This window comes from Rhinopithecus roxellana, chromosome 9, assembly GCF_007565055.1.
Source record: "Rhinopithecus roxellana isolate Shanxi Qingling chromosome 9, ASM756505v1, whole genome shotgun sequence".
Lineage (NCBI taxonomy): Eukaryota > Metazoa > Chordata > Mammalia > Primates > Cercopithecidae > Rhinopithecus > Rhinopithecus roxellana.
Genome location: NC_044557.1, coordinates 108,805,408 through 108,828,503, shown reverse-complemented (window position 1 = coordinate 108,828,503; position 23,096 = coordinate 108,805,408). Strand labels below are relative to the sequence as shown.

The 23,096-nt window shown below is 52.4% G+C and overlaps 2 protein-coding genes across 6 annotated transcripts in view; one reads left to right on the top strand and one right to left on the bottom strand.

Annotated features, from left to right (window-relative positions):
- Positions 1-2,877, bottom strand: part of XPO7 (exportin 7) — an 89,025-nt gene extending 86,148 nt beyond the window's left edge. For 2 of the 3 annotated variants that reach the window (XM_030937614.1, XM_030937615.1), the window contains exon 1: positions 2,749-2,869. In XM_030937614.1, the coding sequence (XP_030793474.1) occupies positions 2,749-2,766 (18 nt within the window). In that variant the 5' untranslated portion in view covers positions 2,767-2,869. Of the gene's footprint in view, positions 1-2,748 lie in introns of all 3 variants that reach the window. The other variant, XM_030937611.1, reaches the window with a different exon arrangement.
- A 6,323-nt stretch (positions 2,878-9,200) lies between these two features.
- DOK2 (docking protein 2) lies at positions 9,201-13,860 on the top strand. 3 transcript variants are annotated; one of them, XM_010365335.2, is made up of 5 exons: positions 9,201-9,511; positions 10,546-10,827; positions 11,064-11,151; positions 12,196-12,380; positions 12,803-13,860. In XM_010365335.2, the coding sequence occupies exons 1-5, from the start codon at positions 9,449-9,451 to the stop codon at positions 13,421-13,423; spliced, it is 1,239 nt and encodes a 412-aa protein (XP_010363637.2). In that variant the 5' UTR covers positions 9,201-9,448; the 3' UTR covers positions 13,424-13,860. The 3 variants fall into 3 exon arrangements, with proteins under 3 accessions (XP_010363637.2, XP_030793844.1, XP_030793845.1); XM_030937984.1 differs by lacking the exon at positions 11,064-11,151 and having other exon boundaries at positions 9,342-9,511; XM_030937985.1 differs by lacking the exons at positions 9,201-9,511; positions 10,546-10,827; positions 11,064-11,151 and adding an exon at positions 12,036-12,060.
- The last annotated feature ends 9,236 nt before the right edge of the window (positions 13,861-23,096 follow it).

Genomic DNA, 23,096 nt, shown 5'->3' with positions numbered 1-23,096 from the left:
ATGGCAACTAAAGATAATTAAACACAAAACATAAGTTTGATTTTTTTTCTCCCAGGCAAAGCTTTGTAACCACCCTCTCCTCAGGGTGAAAGTTAGATAAGGTTATCTGAGACCAAGAGTAAGAAACCCATCACATCGAGGAGCTGCTTAAGGGCACTCTTCTACAGACACTTCCCTATAACATCAACAGAGCTAAAAAGCAAACCAAATATTGTAATTTCCCCATTACGAAAGTTTTATAGCACTTAAAATCGTCCATAAAACACATATCCTTAGAAGAGAGATATCCAAGAAATAAGCCTGAGAGAACCCGAGAATCATATGACACTCAGCCTCAATTATGAAAAAACTGCTCACCCTGGTGGTTCAGAAAAGCACTAGATATATAATGACTCGACTATTTAGTTCTACAAATGCAGCTCTCAAATAATCAGTCATGAATCTGTAACAGACACCTATATAAACTTCACGTTTGCTCAGTGTTATGAGAAAAATATCCCTGCCACCCTCCCCACAATTCATTGCAGACAGGTCTTTAATGAATCCTTTAATTACTCATTCTACCTAGGGAAGGGTGTATCTTTTTCACAGGAAGGTTTTCTGCCACAATAAAGTACCACCTTAAAGTCTGTGAGTGCCCAATACTATTAACACTTACTGGTCTAACAAACAAAAGCAGGATGTCCCATTCTCTCCAAAGAGAAAAAAATTCACTCACAAACTTACCCCGGTGATATGAAGACCACTAAGCACTAATTTAGACCAACAGATTGCAGCTCTTAAAAGTAAATAAAGGCTACAAATAAAACATTGACCAAGATGCTCCCCTTTGTTTTGAAAAGTTAATAAATTCTTACTTGCGTAGATTTCTGAGTGGTGAGTGGGAGAACAACATCTTACTAAAAATAAAACAGACCTTCCTTGGAGCGACAAACGCTGTGAAGATTGCTTTGATGCATCCTGACTTTCACAGGAACGACAACCTTTTCGCTTCAAAAATGTGGGAGACCACATTAAGAGATTTCTTTAGGGGAAACAGCAAATAGCACGATGTATACTCATAAAAGTACTGACCCTCTCTGTATTCCAAAGCACGGTTCAGAAAGGCTATCTACTCAAAGCCTGTTCTAGAATGCTCATAGACACCCCCCATCCCCCAGTAAGGAAGTGCACTAGATCCAACCTCCAAAGACTTTGGGACACTTAGCTTTATCTTAAGCAAATCTCATTATCATTCTTGTGCTTTGGTTTTTGTTCCTTTAAATGACAGAAGTAATTCCTGCCTACTGAGTCTTGTAAGATGCAAGAATTTTTAAAAATCACGTAAAATCTTTCACGCTTCTTAGAAATGGCTGCTATAAAACTCAAGGTGCTACACTATTATTATTATTATCATCATCTCCTTGTATCAACTTTTACTGCCACTTCTGAATTAAGCCAAGGTAGTGACTTTGAAACACAAATCCCGTGGTTTTCCATCTGTGGTTACGTTTCTTGCTATAATTCTGTCCTGACAACTTGTCCCGCACACTCCGAAGATCTACTTTACTGATCTCTGGCCCGAAAATTAAGTATTTTATTTAGTCCCTTTTCTACAAAGAAAGGGGCAGAAGTCACATCACTCCAGATTCTTGTAGACGTATTAAGAATGACATCATTCTTTTCACTTGAGGAATGATGCCACAGAGTATAAAGGCGACACTTCTTGCCCTCTAATCTTTCCTTCCCACAATACAAAACCTGTGCAGTTGGTTACCTAGAAAATTCGAAGGTTCCCCACAATGGACGTGCATCAACTGTCACAAAAATATCAGATCTCAGGCACGGACAGGAAAAACTTTATCTAGTTTGCAAGAAATTAAACCCTGCAGTCCTCCAGCTGCTACTGGGTTTGGTGTGGGCTGTCCCTTTCTAGGGCCTGTGCCTGTCTTTGAGGAGAGTGGCCTGGTCCCACAGCACGCTCGGGGCAGCCTTGAGCCGGATCAAGACCCTCCCGAGCAACGTCTGCACCCAACCCTGCATCTTTCCTTTCAGACACACCCCCCTCCACCCAGTGTTTCATGGTAGGTGTGGGCGCTCAACTCCTTCACTGTGGCTAGGAGGACGCGAGGAGAGGCGGGCCGAGGCCTGAGCACCCATTTTGGAGGACCGGGGAGCTCGGCCCTCCGGGCTGTGCGATTTGGAGTGTCGGAGCGAAGGGCGCATCCGCGGGAGGGGGAAGGAGGCCGGGGTTGCTGGGGGGTCTCTCATATTCCGGGGCGTGAGAGGAAGGCGGCGGGAAAGACTCCGGAGAGCGAGGTTTATCAGCGCGAGGTTTCCTTTTTGTTATCTGTTGAGGGATGGCGGGCGTAATGGGGGCGTCCCCCTCAGGAGAGAGTCAGCAAGGGGGTCCCCCTCGCTTCACCGTGAGGCGGGGGGGGGCCCCCGAGGACTTGACGGAGGCCTCCCCTGGGCACGAAGACAGTGACTGACGAGCGTTGTGGGCTGCGCGCGCCGAGACGCCCGTTCCTGCTCCTGCAGCCCCGCGCGCGAGGCGTGGGACCGGGTGGGAGGGGACGGAGGAGGCCCCCGGCCTGGGAGGCGGGAAAGGCCCCGGGGCTCCGGGACGGGCGGCGGCTCCAGAGCCCCGAGTGGCGGCGGCGTGGGCCTGGCGAACCCCGAACCGGCTGGCGCCCTGTGGGCCGCGTGCGCCCCCCACTCCACTCGCCGCTCTCCGTGGCCGCCCCCTCCCCCCGCGGCTCCTCTCACCTGCACATGATCCGCCATTTTGCTCCATTCATGCTCCTCTCCGGCCCCCCCTCCCCCCCAGCGCGCACCTCGGCCGGGGCCGCTGCCGCCGCCGCCGCCGACGCCGTCGCCGCTGCGCCTGCGCGCTGGGGGCTCGTCGCGCTACGCTCGTGGCGTAGCGCCGCTCAGCTGCGCAGGCCCCGGCGGCTCGGGCCGTGGTTGGAGAATGCGCAGCACCACTGGGACGGCGTAAAGGCGCGGGCAACGTCAGCGGCACGGAGACGCCGGGTGGGAGGAAGGAGCGGGCCCCGGGAGCGCGAAGGAGGGGCGGCTGGGGGAACAAAGCTTTGTTTACATGGTTTTTAAAGGGGCCGCGCTCATTCCGGCTGGCGGGCGCTGGAGTGGGAGTTGGCGCTGCCTTCTGCTCGTCCGCGTGGTGAGGGCTCCTGGATGGGGGCCGGGATCTGTTGCCGCCCCGGGACTTCTGCACCCAGTGGCTTCCTCTCTTCCCAACCATCGTCCGCCTTGTCTCGCCCCTGGACGTCTCCCACCCCCACCCCACCGTGCAGCTACGGTGACCCCCACACCCGGGAGGAGTCTTCCGGGGTGCCCGCGCCCACACCCCACCTAGGCTACCTGCGAGATTCCTTATTTTCCAGTGCCCTCTTCTCAACGGGGGCCGATTCTGTGCTTGTGTCTGTCTAGCTCTCTGGACCAGGGCCATTGCTCTGTGGTCTGGATTTCACCAGCAACCCCGGTGGTTGATCTCGTGTTTTTCCTTTCTGTCCTTTCGTCCTTGATAAACATTCACGGAAATAACCACCGAATAGTGGTGATGATCAAAACATACGAAGGCAAAGTTCTATCTTCCCAAAGACATTGTTATCGTCACCAGTACTCTAGACTGTCTCCCGAGAGGGGTTAGATGCTGGAAGAGGCAGCGGGGCTGGTGGTTGAGACCCCTAGGCTCGGTCTTGTGGAGGTATGAGTGGGAAAGCCATCTCTCTGGGTCAGACAAGGTCAGCCCCTGCATGCTGAAGCCAATTCCAGTCTTCCTCACTAGGAATTATCTGTTAGATAATGCCGGTTCCTGTTTTCCATTGGATTACACTGTGGCTTCCATTCAAGGCCCCCAGATTAGATCATAGCTGGATTCTGAGAGCACTGATTGTTTGAAGTTTGTATTTACAGGGGGCTACCATCATATGCAAACGATGGTGGTAGTGAATTACACACCCGTGGTGGATATAGTGGACCTGTGCTCAGCATTCATTTCAACTTCCGTCCTCCCAGTTGAGATCTCGGCTTCCTGGTTTGCAGAGGTAGGGCACCTGGAAACTACATTACCCAAACTTCCTTGCAGCTAGGGTTCTGTATGCAAGTTAGGCTCTGCCAATTAGGCTGACTCAGAGATTTAAGAGGCAGAAGATTTAAGTGGCATCATAGCTTTTGACTGTTACTTCTAGCAAGCATAGAGCTTTTGAGATGTTGGGTTTTTGTTTTTCCCCAAAACCTCCCAGTGTCCAATCATTAGCTCTGAGAGTATAAATAGGCAGGGTGGTGGGGTCAGTGGCTTTCTGAACCTGGCATCGGGCAATGATATATTCTCAGAGTCACAACTGCAATGGAAATCCTTTGGATTACTTACTGGACTTAATAGAGGCAACAGTTTCACAGTGGGCCAAGCCCAAATTTCTGTCCACCCTCCCATCTCCCACCCCCGAACCCCAATCTCCCTGTGTTTCTCCCTGTGTCTTCCCTTTCTCAGTAAATGGTACCACGATTCATCCAGTTGCTCCTAATAAACACTCAGGAGTTGATTCTTCAAGTCTTATCAGTCCCCAACATGCAAGTCACCTGCAAGTCCTGTTGAATCTGTATGTAATATATACCCATTGTGACCACTCCTCCATCCATCTCCACTGTTAACACCTTGGTCCAAGCCACCATTACATTTCTCCTGTGCTCTGGTAATAGATTCCTAATTAGTTTCCCTACTTCCTGTCTTGCCCCTTGATTACCCATTTTCCATATAGCTGGCTGCAGAACATTCCTTTATTTAATTAATTAATTAATTTATTTATTTATTTTATTATTATTTTTTTTTCCAACAAAAGCAGCTTGATTTTATTGCGGGGAAGCTAGGAAGGAATAGGACAACTGAGGGTCTCCACAGGAACACCATCGCCCAGCATAACTGGCAAGTCCCAGGTCTGTCTGGAAGCCAGGGGAGGATCAGTATCCTGCTCCCTTTGGTCCATCCTGCGGGCTGTGGGGACCAGGTCCCTACTACTCGAGGCCAAGGTAGGAAACAGTCTTTCCTGTTTTCTTCAGGGTTGCAAGCAGAGTGTCCATGCTGTGCTCAGATTCAATGCAGATCTTCTTGTTGGGCAGGTCAATGTCATACTTAACTCCTCCAAGTTTATCAAGGACCCGAGAGACAGCTTCAGCACAGCTTCCACAGGTCATGTCCACGGAGAACATGTGCTTCGGCATAACTGAGGCAGCGGCGTGGCGGCGGCGGCAGCAGTGGCAGCAGCGCCTCTCTGGGATCGGAGGGCGGGTTCCAATTTATTTATTTTTAAGACAGAGTCTTGCTCTGTCGCCCAGGCTGGAGTGCAGTGGCGCGATCTCGGCTCACTGCAACCTCCACCTCCCTGGTTCAAGCGATTCTCCTGCCTCAACCTCCCGAGTAGCTGAGATGACATGTGCCCACCACCCTACCTGGCTAATTTTTGGATTTTTAGTACAGACAGAGTTTCACCATGTTGGCCAGGGTGGTCTGGAACTGCTGACCTCAGGTTATCTGCTCGTCTCTGCCTCCCAAAATGCTGGGATTACAGGTGTGAGCCACTGTGCCTGGCCAGAACATTCCTTTAAAATCATAATTCAGGTAATTTACACTCCTACTTAAAATCCTTAAGTGGCCTCATGTTGCATTTAGAATCCGAATCTTTGCTGTGGCTCAAGAGGCCATATGAGCTGACCTCATCTCTACCATGCCCCCTCTGGCTCAATGCTCTGTGGTCATTCTGGCCTTGCAGTTTTGCAAAGCCAGGGTCTCTTGCCTCAGGGCCTTTGCACTTGCAGTAACTTCTGCCTGGATTGGTTTCCCTTCAGATCTTGCAGTGGCTGGCTCACTCTCCTCATGGACTTTTCAGCTCACTTGTCACCTCCTCAGAGAGGCTTTTCTCACTACCTTCTTGAAAGTTGTCCCCTGTGCCTATCACTATCATAGCATTGATCACTGTCCAAAACTACGTATTATTACTCACTCATTGTCAGTCTGTCCAACTAGAGGCAGACATAGTATAAACAAGGATTCTGTCTATGTTGTGTCCCTAGTACCTCTGCACAGAGTAGATGCTCAATAAATAATTGTTGAGGCCAGGCATGGTGGCTCACGCCTTTAATCCCAGCACTTTGGGAGGCTGAGGCAGGTGGATCACTTGAGGTCAGGAGTTTGAGAGCAGCCTGGCCAACGTGGTGAAACCCCGTCTCTACTAAAAATAAAAAAAAAAATTAGCCAGGCATGGTGGTGTGCGCCTGTAATCCCAGCTACTCAGGAGGCTGAGGCAGGAGAATGGCTGGAACCCAGGAGGTGGAGGTTGCAGTGAGCCGAGATCGTGCCACTGCATTCCAACCTGGACGACAGAGTGAGACTCCATCTCAAAAAATGAATAAAAATAAATTTTAAAAATTGTTGAATGTATTAACTTCTTTATGTCTCATTCTAGGGTGCATGTGGGTTTCATATGAAGACAAAGCATTCTAAGTATTATGTCACTGTTAGGTAACATGACATGTTATGTTATGTTATATTATATTATGTTATAGCCCCTTCCTCTCAGCAGGTTTCTAGAACTGAGTTCTCTCTTAGTACTGAGGAAAGTGATAAACTTAATGGAGAAAGGGTGGGGGCTACAAGTGAAGCTCAAGAGATTGGCATTGTCCCCCTCCCACCCCCCACAGTCAGGGACCACTGGGGGTGGAAGGGCCAGGGATGGGATCCTTCAGAATACACGCTCACTGATTTCTTTGCTTGGTCCTTCACCTGTCTCAGGCCCATGTCAGTTCTCTGCCCATCCTATATGTACTTAACCTATTGTGTGCCCAGAGCTACCCCTTAGCTAGCTTCCCTACCTCCACATCATTTGAGGGTTACCTAATCCCCAAGCCTGCCCAAGGAGTCAGACAAAGTCTCCTCTTCTTCCTTTGTTGCCCCAAAGACAAGGTCCCAAGCGCTCTTATGTTAGGATTGGGTTGCTAATCACTGCAGCAGAATAGTAACAGGAAGTTCTTGGAGCTGTGGTTCCTGACTCCTGCTGAGAGAAACCATTGTAAAGGGCAGGATCCCAGTGGTTTAGAATGAGCCACAGGTGGGGTTTGGAGTACCTCTTCCTTTCCCATAAAAACAGAAGCCAAGAGGCACCCTAAACTCCTTTACAGTGCTTTTTCTACACATCATTGGTGACTACGGACCTTAAGGGCCTCTCATTCTCCGTGCTTCTGCTGTGTCTTGGAGCAATGTCTCTGGGTTCCTCCTTACGGGGTTTCCCCATGGCTAGGAAGAAGGTACTGGGGTGAGTGTTTCTACATCAGGGTCGCCACAAATCCTGCTAGGGACAGTTGAAGGGGCCTAGAAGGATTGCAAGGGTATTACTGTGCCGCCCTATGTTCTGCAGACAATGGCTACTGGAGAACTCCTCCAGCTTCCATAAGCAACAGATGACTTGGGAGTGTCTGGGTTGCCTGGGGTTCAGGCCTCCGGTTTTAAACAGCTTTCAAGTAATCTGGTAAACTCGGGTGCCCCCCTGTGGTTCTGAGTGGAACGTGTCCGTTTCACCTTCAGGGAAGGCGAGCAGGGTAGCAGGAGATATCCTCTGTCACCTTGCTACTCAGTGTGGTTTGGCCCACCCGCCACCAGCAGGATCTCAGGGCTCATTCCAGACCTGCTTTATTGGAATCTACTGTGAACAAGATCTACATGTTACAGTTTGGAAGGCACTGCTCCGGCAGCCCCCAGGATGGCCCTAAAGCCCTCCCTCTTCTCACTCACTGAGCCAAAGACCATGCAGCTCCCAGGCAGAGTTGACTCTCCCTAAGGACTAAAGAGGAAGATTAGGCCACATCCCATTTCCATACCCCTAACCACTTCCCAAGGTGTGCTTTTCTCAAAGCAGTATCCTTGGTTCTCCCTGGAGCTTTGGATCAACCTCTTCAAACCCAGGCATCAGGGCTGAGGGCAGTCAGCTTGAAGTGACTCAGCCCTGTCCTCATAGAGCTCATGACATTCATTTTTTCAAGCTGATTTGGTCCAGTCCATGGCATGTACAGCAGAAGGCCTGAGCTGTGCACAGTGCTGCTTGCTCCTTGCCAGGGTAACTGAACCCCTGTTGTAGAAGAAACGGGCCTGTTTATATAAGCACCTGTTATGGGATTAACCCCAAGAGTGTTGGTCTGAGTCTCAAGTTTTTTCCAACACTTCTGCACTGTGCCTCCATACAGATTGCTTCTCTAAACCATCTGGCTTTAAGTTAAACTTCTCTGAGCAGCTTGGATTTCTCCACAGCAATGGATCTTTTTGCATGGATCTGGATTCCATTTAGGGGCCCTGCAAAATGTTGAATTACAGATCAGAAGCCCTGGTCTCTACTTCTTCCTCTGTCCACAACTCCTCTGTGACCTCAGGCAAGTTGCAAATAAATGTGTTCACACCCGCCCTGCCTTTGTCAAGGGACAGTGTGGCTGATGAAAAGTGTGTGCCTAGAAGCTTTGTGAGCTGCAAAGCACTTTCGGTAACTATGAAGCATTTTCAAAATGTATATGAAAGTGACTGCTATTGAAACTTAAGATAATTTGTAGATGAAACCTAAGTATCTTTCTAATGCTCAGGAACGCTTGAAAGAAGGCAAAAATCCAACAGTTGAGATATACTTGGGGAGTCAGTCTCTTCTCCTGATCTCCATCCAGAGGGGATGATCATGTTTCTAGAATATTTACAGGGTTGGTGTGAGAGTGTGTTGTTGGCAGGCAGGGAGTGGTCCCATGTAGTTAAACGGTTGCCTCTCTCTCTGTGTCTCTCTCTCTCTCTCTCTCTCTCTCTCTCTCTCACATACGAGAGAGAAAGTGGTATCTGGTTAGGCCCACATGAGCTGTCTTATATGTCTCTCCGTGCAAAACCATGGGTATGGTTCTAGCTGTTAGGAGTTGAGAGGGCTGGGTTCTGGTTTGGTGGCCTCAAATAAATTCCTCAGACTTTCCAAGCCTCAGGTAACTTAGTGGTTTATCCCTTCCAACTTGTGTACAGCTTAAGGTGGGGCCCTTCTGCTACTGATTTCACTGTCTAGTTTGGTTTCTGGGTCTCTTTTCCAGCGGGTCAGCCACTCTTTGCTGGTGCGTCCCTGTGCCAACTTCTGTACCTGAATTATTGCTCACTGAAGAGCTGGCATTTGGCTTTTTGGAAATTGTCTCTAACTCACTGAAAATGCAGGAAGCTTGAGTATAAAACTCACTCAGAAAAAAAAAAAAAAGAACACATACTCAGAAGAAACCACAGGGCCTATCGGCCTGTCGTCATCGAGCAGACTAGAATAGTGTAGAAAACCCTAGGCAGAGAGGAAATGAACTTCAGAGAAGGGGAACACACGGCTGAGAAGAGAGAGGCAAGGGCAGGAGAGAAGGAGATTGCTGAAGCCTGGGGCCCCGAGATGGTCAGAGGATGGGAGACGGGGCAGTGAAACAAGGCTTCCTGTATCTTCAGCAGCAACAGACGTTTGGAAAGGTAGGAGTGAGGCTGGGCTGGGGTCGGACAGGAGGCCTGGGGGGCTGCTAGAATTCCTGGGGTGGAGAGGTAGTTTCATACTCAAAACCCTTATAGGTCTGACTGTGCACCCACCAAGTTAGACCCAGAGCTCAACTTGGGGAGGGCTCTTTTCCTACCAGACTCTGTCTCCTGAACCAGGCCCCAACCAGGTCCCAAACTGTGCTCTTTACTAAGGGCTGTTTGCCCTGGGTGGGGGTAGGGGCTGTGCTGGCTTCATCTCTTGCCTCTTTTGCTCTCTTGCTCTGTGTTGACTTCATGGGACACCTTGGAAGGGAATGGAAGGGGCAGCTGGAGGGATAGTTTAGGATGACAGTAGAGGTTCCTTCCCCACCCCAGTGGGGTGCATGTGGCTGGTATTCACCTTGGGCTGGGGCCTCTGGGGGCCTGGACCCCAGCCAGCTGTCCATCCTCTTTCTCCTTCCCTGGCCTCCTTGAACCAGGAAGTCCTCGTCCCCTAACCAACACTGGGGGGAACACCTGTCTCTCTCTCATGGCCCAACCTATCAAGCAGTGAGGCAGCAAGGTTCAGGAGGGTAGAGAGAAGTTCCTGGAGAACAGGGCTGCCGTCAGGATTTTGTACAGAAGGAAAATAAGTCGTCAGCCCGGGTCACATGCCGCCCTCCTCACTCCCTCCTCTGGGCCTCGGCCACTACCCCGCTTTCCTCTCCGGGACCAGAGTCCGCTGCGGTGGGCCTGTTTGGCCTTCTTGCAGCCTGCTTTGGGCTCATCCCTGTGTTGCTTTCTGCCTGGGCAGTCTCTGCTCCTGGTCATGGCCCTCTTTCTTGGGGCTGGTGGCTGATCTCCGATTTTCTAATTCCTGCAGTCACTGTCCTCTTCTCTGCCTCCCTGGGTCTCCTGTGATCACCTCTCTCTCCCCATCTCCAAGTGGCTGCCCCAGTCCCCCTTCCATGGTTCCTCTTCTCCCCTTGGCTCACCATCTCCCATCTCTGGGTGGCTCCCTCCCGCCCCCGCTTCCCACGCCTCTGGCACAGAAATGGCGCCGCTTCGGGGCCTCACTGTATGGAGAATCGGACTGCGCCTTGGCCCGGCTGGAGCTGCAGGAGGGCCCGGAGAAGCCACGTCGGGGTGAGGCTGCCCGTAAGGTCATCCGCCTCAGTGACTGCCTGCGGGTGGCCGAGGCCGGCGGAGAGGCCAGCAGCCCCCGGGACACCAGTGCCTTCTTCCTGGAGACCAAGGAGCGCCTGTACCTGCTGGCGGCCCCCGCTGCGGAGCGCGGCGACTGGGTGCAGGCCATCTGCCTCCTGGCCTTCCCCGTGAGTCGCCCGGGGTGCCGAAAGGGCAACGGGGCGTGCAGGCCAAGGGTGTTAGATGCTTCCTGTGGGCAAGTGTTAGAGGAGTCAAGGTCAGGGTAATGGGGTGCTTCCTCGATGGCGGGGACCCGAACCCAGTGTGCAGACAAAGCCAGCAAGCTGAGGTGGCCTGAAAGAAGGCCTGGGCCAGAGGGGGGCCTGGTCGGGGAAGGTGGTGAGACCTGGGGCCTCCTCCCTAGGGGCAGAGGAAGGAGCTCTCGGGGCCAGAGGGAAAGCAGAGCCGGCCCTGCATGGAGGAAAATGAATTGTACAGCAGCTCGGCCACAGGTGAGGGGGCGGGGACTGCCCTGCTCTCCCCCGGGGGCTCTCCCCAGGGTGAGGTGGAGAGGAGGTGTGGGCTGGCTAGCTGCTGGCCCGGAGTCTTCCTGCCTTGTGGTTACTCCCAGCCTGGGCCAGCCCCCTTATCAGCCTCTCCTTTTCGCTTCCGGGTGCAGCCCAACCTCGGGGATCCTGCCCTGCCTTGAGTCTCTCCCTGGGTTCACCTCATCTTACCTAGGGCCTGCTGGTGGGAGAGGGGAAGGCTGGGGGCCCTGGTGAGGGTGCTGCTTTTTTCTTTTTTTGAGACGGAGTTTTGCTCTTGTTGCCCAGGCTGGAGTGCAATGGCACAATCTCAGCTCACTGCAACCTCCGCCTCCCAGGTTCAAGCGATTCTCCTGCCTCAGCCTCCTGAGCAGCTGGGATTACAGGCGCCCGCCACCATGCCTGGCTGATATTTTGTATGTTTAGTAGAGACAGGGTTTCACCATGTTGGCCAGGATGGTCTCGCACTCCTGACATCAGGTGATCCACCTGCCTCAGCCTCCCAAAGTGTTGGGATTACAGGTGTGAGCCACCGCGCCCGGCCCTGGGTGCTGCTTTTGGGGAGCTGGTGGAGGAAGGAGAAGCTTTCATCTGCCTTCCATCTAAGCTCCACCTCCAGAGCCCCGGCAGTGGGAGGGCAGGGCCAAGGCTTCGCCTGCAGCTGTGACCGTAGGGACTGGGGTGGTGGCTGGTTTGGGGTGAGAGATGGGGTGGGGAAGACAAGACTGGCTCTGGCGACAGGGGCAGGAAGGATGTGGGCATGAGGTTGGGGTGGATGTGGGTAAGGGCATGATGCCTACTAGGGTAGGAGGTGGAGGTACCTGGCCTTTTGGAGAGTATGACCTGGTACAGAGCAGCTCAGCCTCCAAGACCCAGGTAGGGGGCCATGAGTACATGGATAATACTCTTTCTAGAAAACTTATGGTACACTCATTTAGGACTGGGCAGTGGTGAGGCAGGCCAGTTGTTTCCCATTAACTGCCTTCGCCTTCTCTCTCTTCTTCTCCCCAGTTGCCCCCCACAAGGAATTTGCTGTGACCATGAGACCTACAGAAGCCAGCGAGAGGTGCCACCTGCGGGGGTCCTATACCCTCCGGGCTGGGGAGAGTGCCCTGGAGCTGTGGGGTGGGCCTGAGCCAGGGACCCAGCTGTACAACTGGCCCTACAGGTTTCTGCGGCGCTTTGGGCGGGACAAGGTGAGTGGGAAGGTGCATCAGGGCAGGCTGAGAGAAAGGATAAGCTACGAACAAAGAGAGGTGATTGGGGAGAGGCAGAGGTGGACATCCAAGGCAGAGAGGATGGCGGGAGGAGGAGGTGGGAGGTGATCATGAGGTCAAGAGATTGAGACCATTCTGGCCAACATGGTGAAACCCTGTCTCTACAAAAAACACAAGAATTAGCTGGGCGTGGTGGCACGTGCCTATAGTCCCAGCTACTCGGGAGACTGAGGCAGGAGAATCACTTGAACCCGGGAGGCGGAGGTTGCAGTGAGCTGAGATCGTGCCACTGCACTCCAGCCTGGAGACAGAGTGAGACTCTGTCTCAAAAAAAAAAAAAAAAAAAAAAAAGCATCCTTGTTCTGTGGCCTGGCCGATAACCTCCTTTCTCCCTGGCCCAGGTAACCTTTTCCTTTGAGGCAGGCCGGCGCTGCGTTTCTGGAGAGGGCAACTTTGAGTTTGAAACCCGGCAAGGCAATGAGATCTTCTTGGCCCTGGAAGAGGCCATCTCTGCCCAGAAGAATGCTGCACCCGCTACACTGCAACCTCAGCCAGCCACAATCCCCGCCTCGCTGCCCCGGCCTGAGAGCCCCTACTCCCGGCCCCATGACTCACTGCCGCCGCCTTCACCCACCACACCAGTGCCTGCTCCACGGCCTCGGGGCCCGGAGGGGGAGTATGCCGTGCCCTTCGATGCGGTGGCCCGTTCCTTGGGGAAGAACTTCAGGGGCATCTTGGCAGTCCCTCTTCAGCTCCCGGTCGACCCTCTGTACGACAGCATTGAGGAGCCCCCTCCTCCTCGACACGACCACATATATGATGAACCCGAGGGAATGGCTGCCCTGTCCCTGTATGACAGCCTGCAGGAGCCCCGGGGTGAGGCATGGAGGAGGCAGGCAACAGCTGACAGGGACCCTGGTGGCCTCCAGCATGTCCACCCAGCCGGGCAGGATTTCTCTGCTTCTGGCTGGCAGCCAGGAACTGAGTATGACAATGTTGTACTTAAGAAAGGCCCGAAGTAACAGAGGCAGCAGAGGGATGGTCCACCGCCCCCTGGCTTCTCCTGGTGACTCCTCCTGACCACTGCATCAGAAGAACCTCCTCTGCCCCTTCTAGAGCCTGAGGCCTGGCCTGCCTTCGTTGGGGCTGATAAATTGCCTCTCCCAGGGCCTGCTGGGTGAGTCACCATCCCAAAGCAGGAAGGGTGCCCTGGAGAGAACCACCCTCCTCCTACTCTTTTTCCACTTCCTCCTCTTTCTTTCCCCAGCTGAGGGGGAACCTGGGGCATTTAGGGCAGAGGGCAAAGGATGTCAGCAATTGCCTGGGCTGCTTGGCTATGCAAGCCTCCTGCCTGCTCATGGCCACTTCAGGGACAGCCCGGGCCCAGGCACCCAGGTGGATGGTGGCAGCTTCCTGCACCTTTCAGATTTCTCGGTGGCATTAAAGCATTTTTGGAACATTTTTGTGTGGCATGAATGCTGTGTGAGAGAAGGCTCCAGCTGACCACCCTTGATCACATCCTCTGCCAGCTGCAAGGTCCCCCTGGGGCCTAGGCTGGGCCCCAAGCATCTACTCACAGAGGTCTGTAGAAGTCAGGGCACCCTGGGAATAGTGTTCAAGCATGTCTCCCTTTTGCTGGGATAAGGTCAATGTCAGAAAAATGGTGGGGGAAGCACTGGGGAGCGGGGGGAAAGCCAAACTGCAAGGAAGGAAATAATTGGATTGATGGAGCCTCTTACGCACCAGGAGTGGGAGTCATCAGCTGTGTGGTCCTGGGCCCTTTCCCTTCCCTGAGATTTGTGCACATCTTTGTAAAATGAGGAGGTTGCACCATGTGGACAAGGAGGAGCCTTCCAGCTCTGTGATTCTCATTGGCCCTGGGTTCCCAGGCCCCCACACACCATTTCCTCGCAGCTCAGCCTGTGTCCTGGTGCTTGCTCCTCTTATCAAAACCTGCTTTCCTGGCTGGGTGTGTCCATGGACTTCAGCTATCAACCCAGTCCGCCGAGAGAACAGGCACTGTTTGTGAGAGGCTGTAGACTGCCTGGCCTGTGAGAGGCACACTGCCCAGAAGGGGATGAGATGAGACAAGGCACAGGTGTCTGTCACAGACTGGGTGTGAGTGCCACAAGGGGCCAGACAGGGCCATGAGTGCCAGAGAGGTAACTATTTGTTGGGAGCGCAAAAAGACTTCGTATCAAAGGTACCATGTAAGGTGGGCATTTATGGGTGGGAAGGAGTTCCTTGGAGATTAAGGGAGTGTGAAGGAGCATCTTGGTTAGGAATGGGAGTATGGGTGAAACCATGGGGAGGTATGGATGTGTCATGTTCAGGTTGGAGTTCTATGCTCAGAGTGCAGGGAAGGTGAGACAATCTTGTTGGGAAGGCAGATTCTGACTGTATTAAGGGGAATTTGTACCTAATTAGAGGGAAAGGTGGAATGACTAAAGGCTTTTGAACAAGGAGTCCCATAAAAGCTGAGCTTTAGGGCAATAACCCAATAGCCCTGTGGAGGATGGACTTGTGGTGGGAGGGGGTAGGTTGGGGCTGAATTGAAAAGGGGAAATCTGCCAGGCACGGTGGCTTACACCTGTAATCCCAGCACTTTGGGAGGCCAAGGAGGGTGGATCACGAGGTCAGGAGTTCGAGACCAGCCTGACCAAGATGGTGAAACCCCCATCTCTACTAAAAATATAAAAATTAGCTGGGCATGGTGGCGGGCACATGTAATCCCAGCTACTCGGGAGGCTGAGGCAGGAGAATTGCTTGCAGTGAGCTGAGATCGCGCCACTGCACTCTAGTCTGGGCAACAGGGCAGGACTCTGTCTAAAAAAAAAAAAGAAAAGAAAAGAAAAAGAAAAGGGGAAATTCATCTGGGCACCGTGGCTCACACTTGTGATCCCAGCGACTTGGGAGGCCAAAGTGGGAGGATCACTTGAGCCCAGGAATTCGAAACCAACCTGGCAACATAGTGATGAGACCCGTCTCTATAAAAACAAACAAACAAACCAACAAACAAACTTAGCCAGGTGTCATGGTGCACACTTGTAGTCCCAGCTACTTGGGAGGCTGAGGCTGGAGAATCATTTAGCCTCTGCAACAGAGCAAGATCCTGGGGAAAAGTGGGAAAGGGAGAAATTCAGAAAGGACTGGATTCAAAAGATGGTATAGAGCTAGCACCTGTGGATCTTGGACTCCTAGTGGACTTGGAACACAGAGAAACAGGGTTTCTAGAGAGACTCGGGTTTGTTTGTTTGGTTTTTTTCCTCCTGAGATACAATCTCGCTCTGTCACCCAGGCTGGACTATAGTGGTGCGATCTCGGCTCACTGAAATCTCAGTGTCCTGGGTTCAGCGATTCTCCCCCCTCAGCCTCCCAAGTAGCTGGGACTGCAGGTGTGCACCACCACACCTGGCTAATTTTTTGTATTTTTAGTAGAGACAGGGTTCCATCATGTTGGCCAGGCTGATCTCAAACTCCTGACCTCAGGTAATCTGCCTGCCTCAGCCTCCCAAGGTTCTGGGATTACAGGTGTGAGCCACCACACCAGGTTAAATTTTGTATTTTTTTAAGTAGAGACATGATTTCACCATGTTGGCCAGGCTGGTCTCAAATTCCTGACCTCAAGTGATCTGCCCACCTTGCCTCCCAAAGTGCTGGAATTACAGACGTGAGCCATCGTGCCCAACCTGAGACTCAGGATTTGAGAACAAGATGAACTTAGTTTCTGATGCATTGAGATGGAGATGGCTAGTATTGATCTGGCAAGATGAGTCCTGAAACTGGACAGAAGAGCTAGCGCTTAGGAGGGAGAAGGGCATAGACATAGGCATAGACGTCAACCTCCCACGTGTGCTGTGACCTCTGTTTCTCCTCTCACTGTGGCCTTTTCCCTTGTTGAAGGAACTTGAGCAATGGATCAGGTGCCTGGAGAGAGCCAGTGAGGGGTCTTCCTGTCTATGCGGAAGTCGCCCCCTGGCACCCTCCCTTCCCAGCCTCAGGATCACTGAAGGCTAGAAGGCCCCACTTCCAAGGATTTTACTCTTCCCCTCTTCAGGCCAGCTGTGGGAGTTGGGTGTTCTCTTTGGCAAGGTAGCCAAGTTTCCGATTTCCTAAGGTGGCATTTGGAGTGGCTGTCCCGGCTTAGCCCGGCAGGGGGCGGTGTTAACCTAGTAGAAAAGGCCACTGGGGGCTTCACCACCACCAGGCTTAGGGGCTTGGCCCTGAAGGAAGGCATTTACTACCCGAAGGGCTTGGGGATAATTTGAGGAATCTGCATGTCAGAGCTTGTCCCTTCAGAGCCTCAGAATCCTACTCCCAGATGTGTGGACCCTGCCTTCAAGAAGTTCGGGGTCCTAAGCTGGACATCGCCCTTTTGTCCCCTCTCGTCACTTTCCAGATCTAGGGACTTGGGTTCTTCCATTCTGATGCTCTCTGTGCCATGCAAGGGGAAGTGGTTGATTGGGGCTCTTGGGAAAGGTGGGGTGAGGGCTGCAGGGGCAGGGGAAGTAGTGTTTGGGGAAGTTGGGAGGGGTAATGAAAGTCCTTAAGACAGTTGTTGAGAAAATGCTGATCATGCCATCAGGATCGCTCTCAGAAGATTTGATCCAAGGGGTGCGCCACCATCCAGAGAATGGTGTCAGTGCCACTACAACCAACCTCAGCGGCACCACGGTCATCTGCAACGTATACCTTCCTCCATTCAACAAATGCCATGGGCCAGGCACAGTGGCTCATGCCTGTAATTTCAGCACTTTGGGAGGCCAAGGTGGGAGGATCGCTTGAGCCCAGGAGTTTGAAACCAGTCTGGACAGCATAGGGAAACTCTGTCTCTAAGAAAAATCAAAAATTAGCTGAGTTTGGTGGTGCTTGTTTGTAGCCCCAGCTACTCGGGAGGCTGAGGTGGGAGGATTGCTTGAGCCCTGGAGGTTGAGGCTATAGTGAGCTGTGATTGAGCCACTGCACAGCAGCCTGGGGGACAGAGTGAGACCCTGTCTCAAAAACAAAAACAACAAAAAAGCAAATGCCATGGAGCATCTCTCATGGACCAGCCCCGCCTAGGAGCTGGGGAACAGCACAAAGCCATCCCATCCTCAAGGGGCCTACAGTGTGGAGTGGACAGGCACATGTTCACTGAACACAGGAATGAAGGAGCTTGCCTGAGGGATCACCCTCCTCAAACAGATACACGGCAGTGAGGCCTGCTTGGAGGGTTCTTTTCTTTCTTTCTTTCTTTTTTTTTTTTTTTTTTTTGAGATGGAATTTCGCTCTTGTAGCCCAAGCTGGAGTACAACAGCAAGATCTCGGCTCACTGCAACCTCCACATCCCGGGTTCAGGCAATTCTCCTGCCTCTGCCTCCCGGGTAGCTGGGATTACAGGCACCTGCCACCACACCTGGCTAATTTTTTATGTTTTTAGTAGAGACGGAGTTTCACCATGTTAGCCGGGCTGGGCTCGAACCCCTGACCTCAGGTGATCCACCTGCCTTGGCCTCCCAAAGTGCTGGGATTACAGGTGTGAGCCACCGCACCAGGCCTCCTTGGAGGGTTTCTATGCCACCAGGATGCCCAGGGGCAAATTCATATGTAAGGAAACAGCTGCCCTCAAAGGGGACAGGGCAATGTCACAGCAAGTGATTGATCCACCCAGAAGCCTCTTGAAGGCTCCAGGGTTCGAAGTCAGACAGCTGTTGACACAGTGAGGTTTGCTGTCACCAGGATTCTTATAAACTGGTTTCATTTGCTAGTTATTATGCAGAGGTGACATCGGGGCAGGTAAGGATGGCTGCATGACTGGCATCTAGCATAGAGATGTGCACACACAGCACACAACATCATTCTTCCCGTTCCTTTTCTTCTCTGCTTCTCTTGCCTCACCTTGGATTTTCTTTCTCCAAAGCATAGAAGTGGTGTGTGTGTGTGTGTGTGCGCGCGCATGTGTGTGTGTATGTGTGTTGGCCTGTGGTCGATAGTGTAAGCCTGTGACAGTGGGAGTGGCCAGGTCGTCCCCCCACTTCCCATCCCATGAGTTCTCCCCCTGGAGCTTCAGAATCTACAAAGACCCAGCTCCCTGGCGCTCTCTGCTCCTGCAGGCTCCTCCCTGACGACTCCACTCAAGTTGTTGCTGTCACTGCCTTTCAGCCGTGATGCTAACCAGCCTCCTGCCTCCTGCCTCATGGGTGCTGACTCAATTAGCCAAGGTGCCCACCGCCTGCAAGGGCCATTTGTAAAACCAGTTGGGGTGGCTGGAGACCTCAGGCAGGGCAGGGCTGGGGAGTAAGGGCGGGAGGTTGGTGAGCTGTAAGGAGGAAGGAGAGGAGCCAGAGGAGCTGGGAGGGGGTATCTGATCTGATTAGGCCTCAAGCTGGCTTCCCCATGGCAGGAGGCTGTTCATCATTGCTCTGCTCCCATCTTCAGCTCCCGGGCGGGTCCAATGCTGGCCAGCATGAAGCAGAACCCATCAATCTCCAGGCTCTGGCCAGACCTGCTTCTCTCCTCCTTTGCCTCCCTGCAACCTCTGGAACCCTCTGCTTTTTCTTTTTTCTTCTTTTCTTTGTTTTGAGATGGAGTTTTGCTCTTGTTGGCCAGGCTGGAGTGCAATGGCATGATCTTGGCTCACCGCAACCTCCTCCTCCTGGGTTCAAGTGATTCTTCTGCCTCAGCCTCCCGAGTAGCTGGGATTACAGGCATACACCACCACGCTTGGCTAATTTTGTATTTTTAGTAGAGACGTGATTTCACCATTTTGGTCAGGTTGGTCTGGAACTCCTGAACTCAGGTGATCCACCCACCTTGGCCTCCAAAAGTGCTGGGATTATAGGCGTGCGCCACTGTGCCCTGCCTGCTTTTTATTTTTTTGAGACAGCGTCTCGCTTTGTCATCCAGGCTGGAGTGCAATGGCGTGATCTCAGCTCACTGCAACCTTGACCTCCTGGGCTCAGATGATTCTCCTACCTCAGTCTCCCAAGTAGCTGGGGCTACAGGACAGACCTGCCTACCATACTCAGCTATGCACCACACCCAGCTAATTTTATTTATTTATTTATTTATTTATTTATTTATTTATTTTATTAGTATTTTTTGTAGAGATGGGGTTTTTCTGTGTTGCCCAGGCTGGTCTCAAACTCCTGAGCTCAAGCCATTCGCCAGCTTCAGCCTCCCATAGTGCTGGGATTACAGGGGTGAAGCACCATACCTGGTCAGAAGCCTCTTCTTGACTCTAGCTCCTGGATCTCTGGGCCAGAGACGGCTGGTCCGGGGCAGAGTAGGGGAACAGACTGGGGAGCACTGGGTTCTGACAGACTTGTGAGGGAGATGGGGTCCCAGTGCTCGGCTAAGTAATTCGGGGACCTGCATCCAGGGCGGGGTTGGCCTTGTGCATCCAGGTGTTTGATTTGGGAGGGGTGGGTGGGGTGGAGTGAGAGGTGTGCCGGAGGGGGCACCAGCATTTAGGATGATAAGAATGTTCTTGAGTTCATACAGCACTTTGTTTCCACACTGCTTTGGGGGCAGTTGAGTGTGGACTGTTAAGCACACAGACCATAGCCTGACTATCTGGGTCCAAAATCTGCTTCTGCAACTTGCTAGCTGTGTCTCTGGGCAGCTGCATCTGTTTCCACATATGAAAAACGAAGATGATGATAATATGTGTCTCAGAGGCTTGTGGTGAGGACGAAATGAGTGAATAAATGCCCAGCTCGGAGAACAGTGCCTGCCACACACAGAGCTCTGGGATTATCCATGATCTCATTTCACCTTCAACAGCTCTGCCAGGCAGGCAAGGCAAGACATCTCTGTCTTACCAACAAGGCAATGGAGGCATAGAGAAGCAGAGACCTCCTTGTCTTTGGAGGGTGAACTGAGGCTTTGCAGGTAGAAGGACTTGGTTGGGAAGGAGCTAGTCTTTTGATAAGAAAGCACAAAAGCGGAAGAGTGTTTCAGGAGAGGTGAAGAGAACAGCATGAATGGCCTTTCAGCTGCTGGACAGGGGGGCTTTAGCGGGGGCGAATGTGCACACCAGGGCAGAGCAATGCTCAAGTGGCCTATTATGCCCAGAAATGGGAGAGCCAGAAAGAGAAGATGCTTCACAGACTAGAAGACCTTTGACTTCAGGCAAGGCTGGAGAACAGGCAGCCACGGCGGGGGCTTTCCTCCTTTCATCTGAGCTGCCACATCCACTCACCGCACAGCAGGCGGCTCATGGGGTGCAGAGGCAGGCTCCTTGCTGGGCAGGAGCACCTGGTTCATTTGACAGGGCTCACCAACTGATGTGATCAATACAGACCCCCGCGGCCACTGCCCTGCAGCCAGCCAGAGGAGCTCTGGGAACAGTAACCCTTCTGAGAGGAGGAAGCTGGGGAGGAGGTGGGCAGAAAGGAGCCAAGAGAGCATTCGGAAGGAGTTTACCATCTCTCCCACTAGACTGCAAATGTTCCAAGGGCAGGGTTTGTACTTTACCTGGTCCATTGTTCTATCCCTGACACTTAACACAATGCCTGGCCCGAGGTAGGTACAAATAACTGCTTCTTGGTTGGAAAAATAAACGAAGCCCACTTTGCCTTTGAGGAACACAGGTGATCTCCAGTGTGTAATGAGTTGTGGTGCTCTAGAGGACTCTCTCTCCGTAAATACAGCCCCTACTGAGGCCAAGAATCCCACCATTTGCATTTTGGGTAGAGCGCCTTCCCTCTCCTAGCAGGCTTCTTGTAAAACACAGATGCTGTGGGGTAAGGCATCACTGGAGTGAATGAGGTCTCCAGGGTCCCCAGAGGGTGAGAATGGTCTTGAGCAGGACCTGCAGTTGGGGGCTGCTTGGTGTTGCATCTCTGATGCACTCTCCAAACCTGGCAGCCAGGCTTGCAGATGGAGGCACAGACAGGGCATGGACACTTTTCCCACCTCTCTCCATGTGCCTATGTCCTCACCTCCGCCCTCGTCCTGCACTGGATGGGGCTGTCTGGAAGCCCCAGGGGCTGCAAAACTCTTCATCACGGAGATTTCAAGGAGCATAATGTCTGATCCAGACAGGTTCTAACAGCACTCCAGCCTGAGGCCTTATTTTCGTACTTATGGAAACTGAGGACAAGTTAATTTTTAAATCCCTCCCAGGTGTTTTACATTTTATGAGAATTTGTTTATGGTTATGCTTCAGGGAAATGACTCAATCACCAAAGTCAAGGCTTCCTGCATCCACAGGGAAATGTTTGTTTTTTTATTTTTTATTTTTTATTTTTATTTTTTTTTGAGACAGAGTCTCGCTCTGTCGCCCAGGCTGAAGTGCAGTGGTGCAATCTCAGCTCACTGCAAGCTCCGCCTCCCGGGTTCACGCCATTCTCCTGCCTCAGCCTCCCAAGTAGCTGGGACTACAGGTGCCCGCCACCACGCCTGGCTGATTTTTTGTATTTTTAGTAGAGACGGGGTTTCACCATGTTAGCCAGGATGGTCTCGATCTCCTGACCTCATGATCCACCCGCCTTGGCTTCCCAAAGTGCTGGGATTACAGGCGTGAGCCACTGCGCCCGGCCTCCTTTGTTTATTTTTTGAGACAGACTCACTCTGTTGCCCAGAATGGAGTGAAGTGGTACGATCTTGGCTCATTGCAATCTCCGCCTCGGGTTCAAGCAATTCTCCTGCCTTAGCACCCTTGGTTGGCTGGGATTACAGGCATGCACCACTGCACCCAGATAATTTTTGTGTTTTAATAGAGACGGGGTTTTGCCATGTTGACCAGGCTGGTCTGGAACCTCTGACCTCAGGTGATCCACCCGCCTCGGCCTCCCAATGTGCTGGGATTACAGGTGTGAGCCACCATGCCCAGCCAATGGGAGATAGTTTTTGACCTTTTATGCGAATGAGGGAGAGCAAAAGGGAGGGAGATTTCTGATTCCGTTCTACCTTCCTGCAAGGGCTACTATCATTGAGCAAGGGTTTCTTCCCCTCCCTAAGGTCATCACTGCATGGCTCTGAGCAAATTCACTGGGGAATGAGTGAGGGGCCCAGGCTAATTACAGGCAGCTGAGGCTGAGCTGCTCTTTTCCTGCTGGTTACCTCGCTGCCCATGCTGGAAGGAAAGCTCTGCGGACTTACTCTCTTTCCATCCTCCTCTGATAACTACTCCCCTTATGTTACCATTGACCTTGATCCCTGAGGGGTAGCTTTCCCCAGCAGGCAACTTCAGAGGAGGTACAGCGGCCAACTCTGGGCTCCAATTCCTGCTTCCACCTACAAATAAGAACCATTTGGCGCATGAGTATGCACGAGGCCATACAGGGTTAGGGCTGATGGGGTGAAGAAGTGAACTGGGATGGGTCCAGTTGAAGGGGAAGGAGTGGACACACAAAGGAACAAGCAGAGACGGGGTCTAGGAAAGGAACCAGAGGTTCCATGGTGATAAGGGGTCATCTAGGAATGGCTCGAGGGAGGGCAGCTGGGACAAGACGATCCTGCTGGGTCACAGGAGGACAAGGAGAAGCCTCAAGAGGTTGCTGGAGTAGTTACTAAAGCCAGGTTCCAGCCCTGCCAAACTGCCTGCAAGATTGATTTGTCTGGCTGGGTGTGATGGCGCACACCTGTAATCCCAGTACTTTGGGAGGCCAAGGTGGCCAGATCACCTGAGGTCAGGAGTTCGAGACCAGCCTGGCCAAGATGGTGAAACCCCGTCTCTACTAAAAATACAAATTAGCTGGGCATGGTGGC

Excerpts from the sequence above, each read along its gene's own strand:
- DOK2 (XM_010365335.2), top strand. The coding sequence starts at position 9,449 with ATGGGAGACGGGGCAGTGAAACAAGGCTTCCTGTATCTTCAGCAGCAA. Across the intron at positions 9,512-10,545 it reads AGCAACAGACGTTTGGAAAG|AAATGGCGCCGCTTCGGGGC; the intron begins GTAGGAGTGAGG and ends CCTCTGGCACAG. Across the intron at positions 10,828-11,063 it reads TCTGCCTCCTGGCCTTCCCC|GGGCAGAGGAAGGAGCTCTC; the intron begins GTGAGTCGCCCG and ends CCTCCTCCCTAG.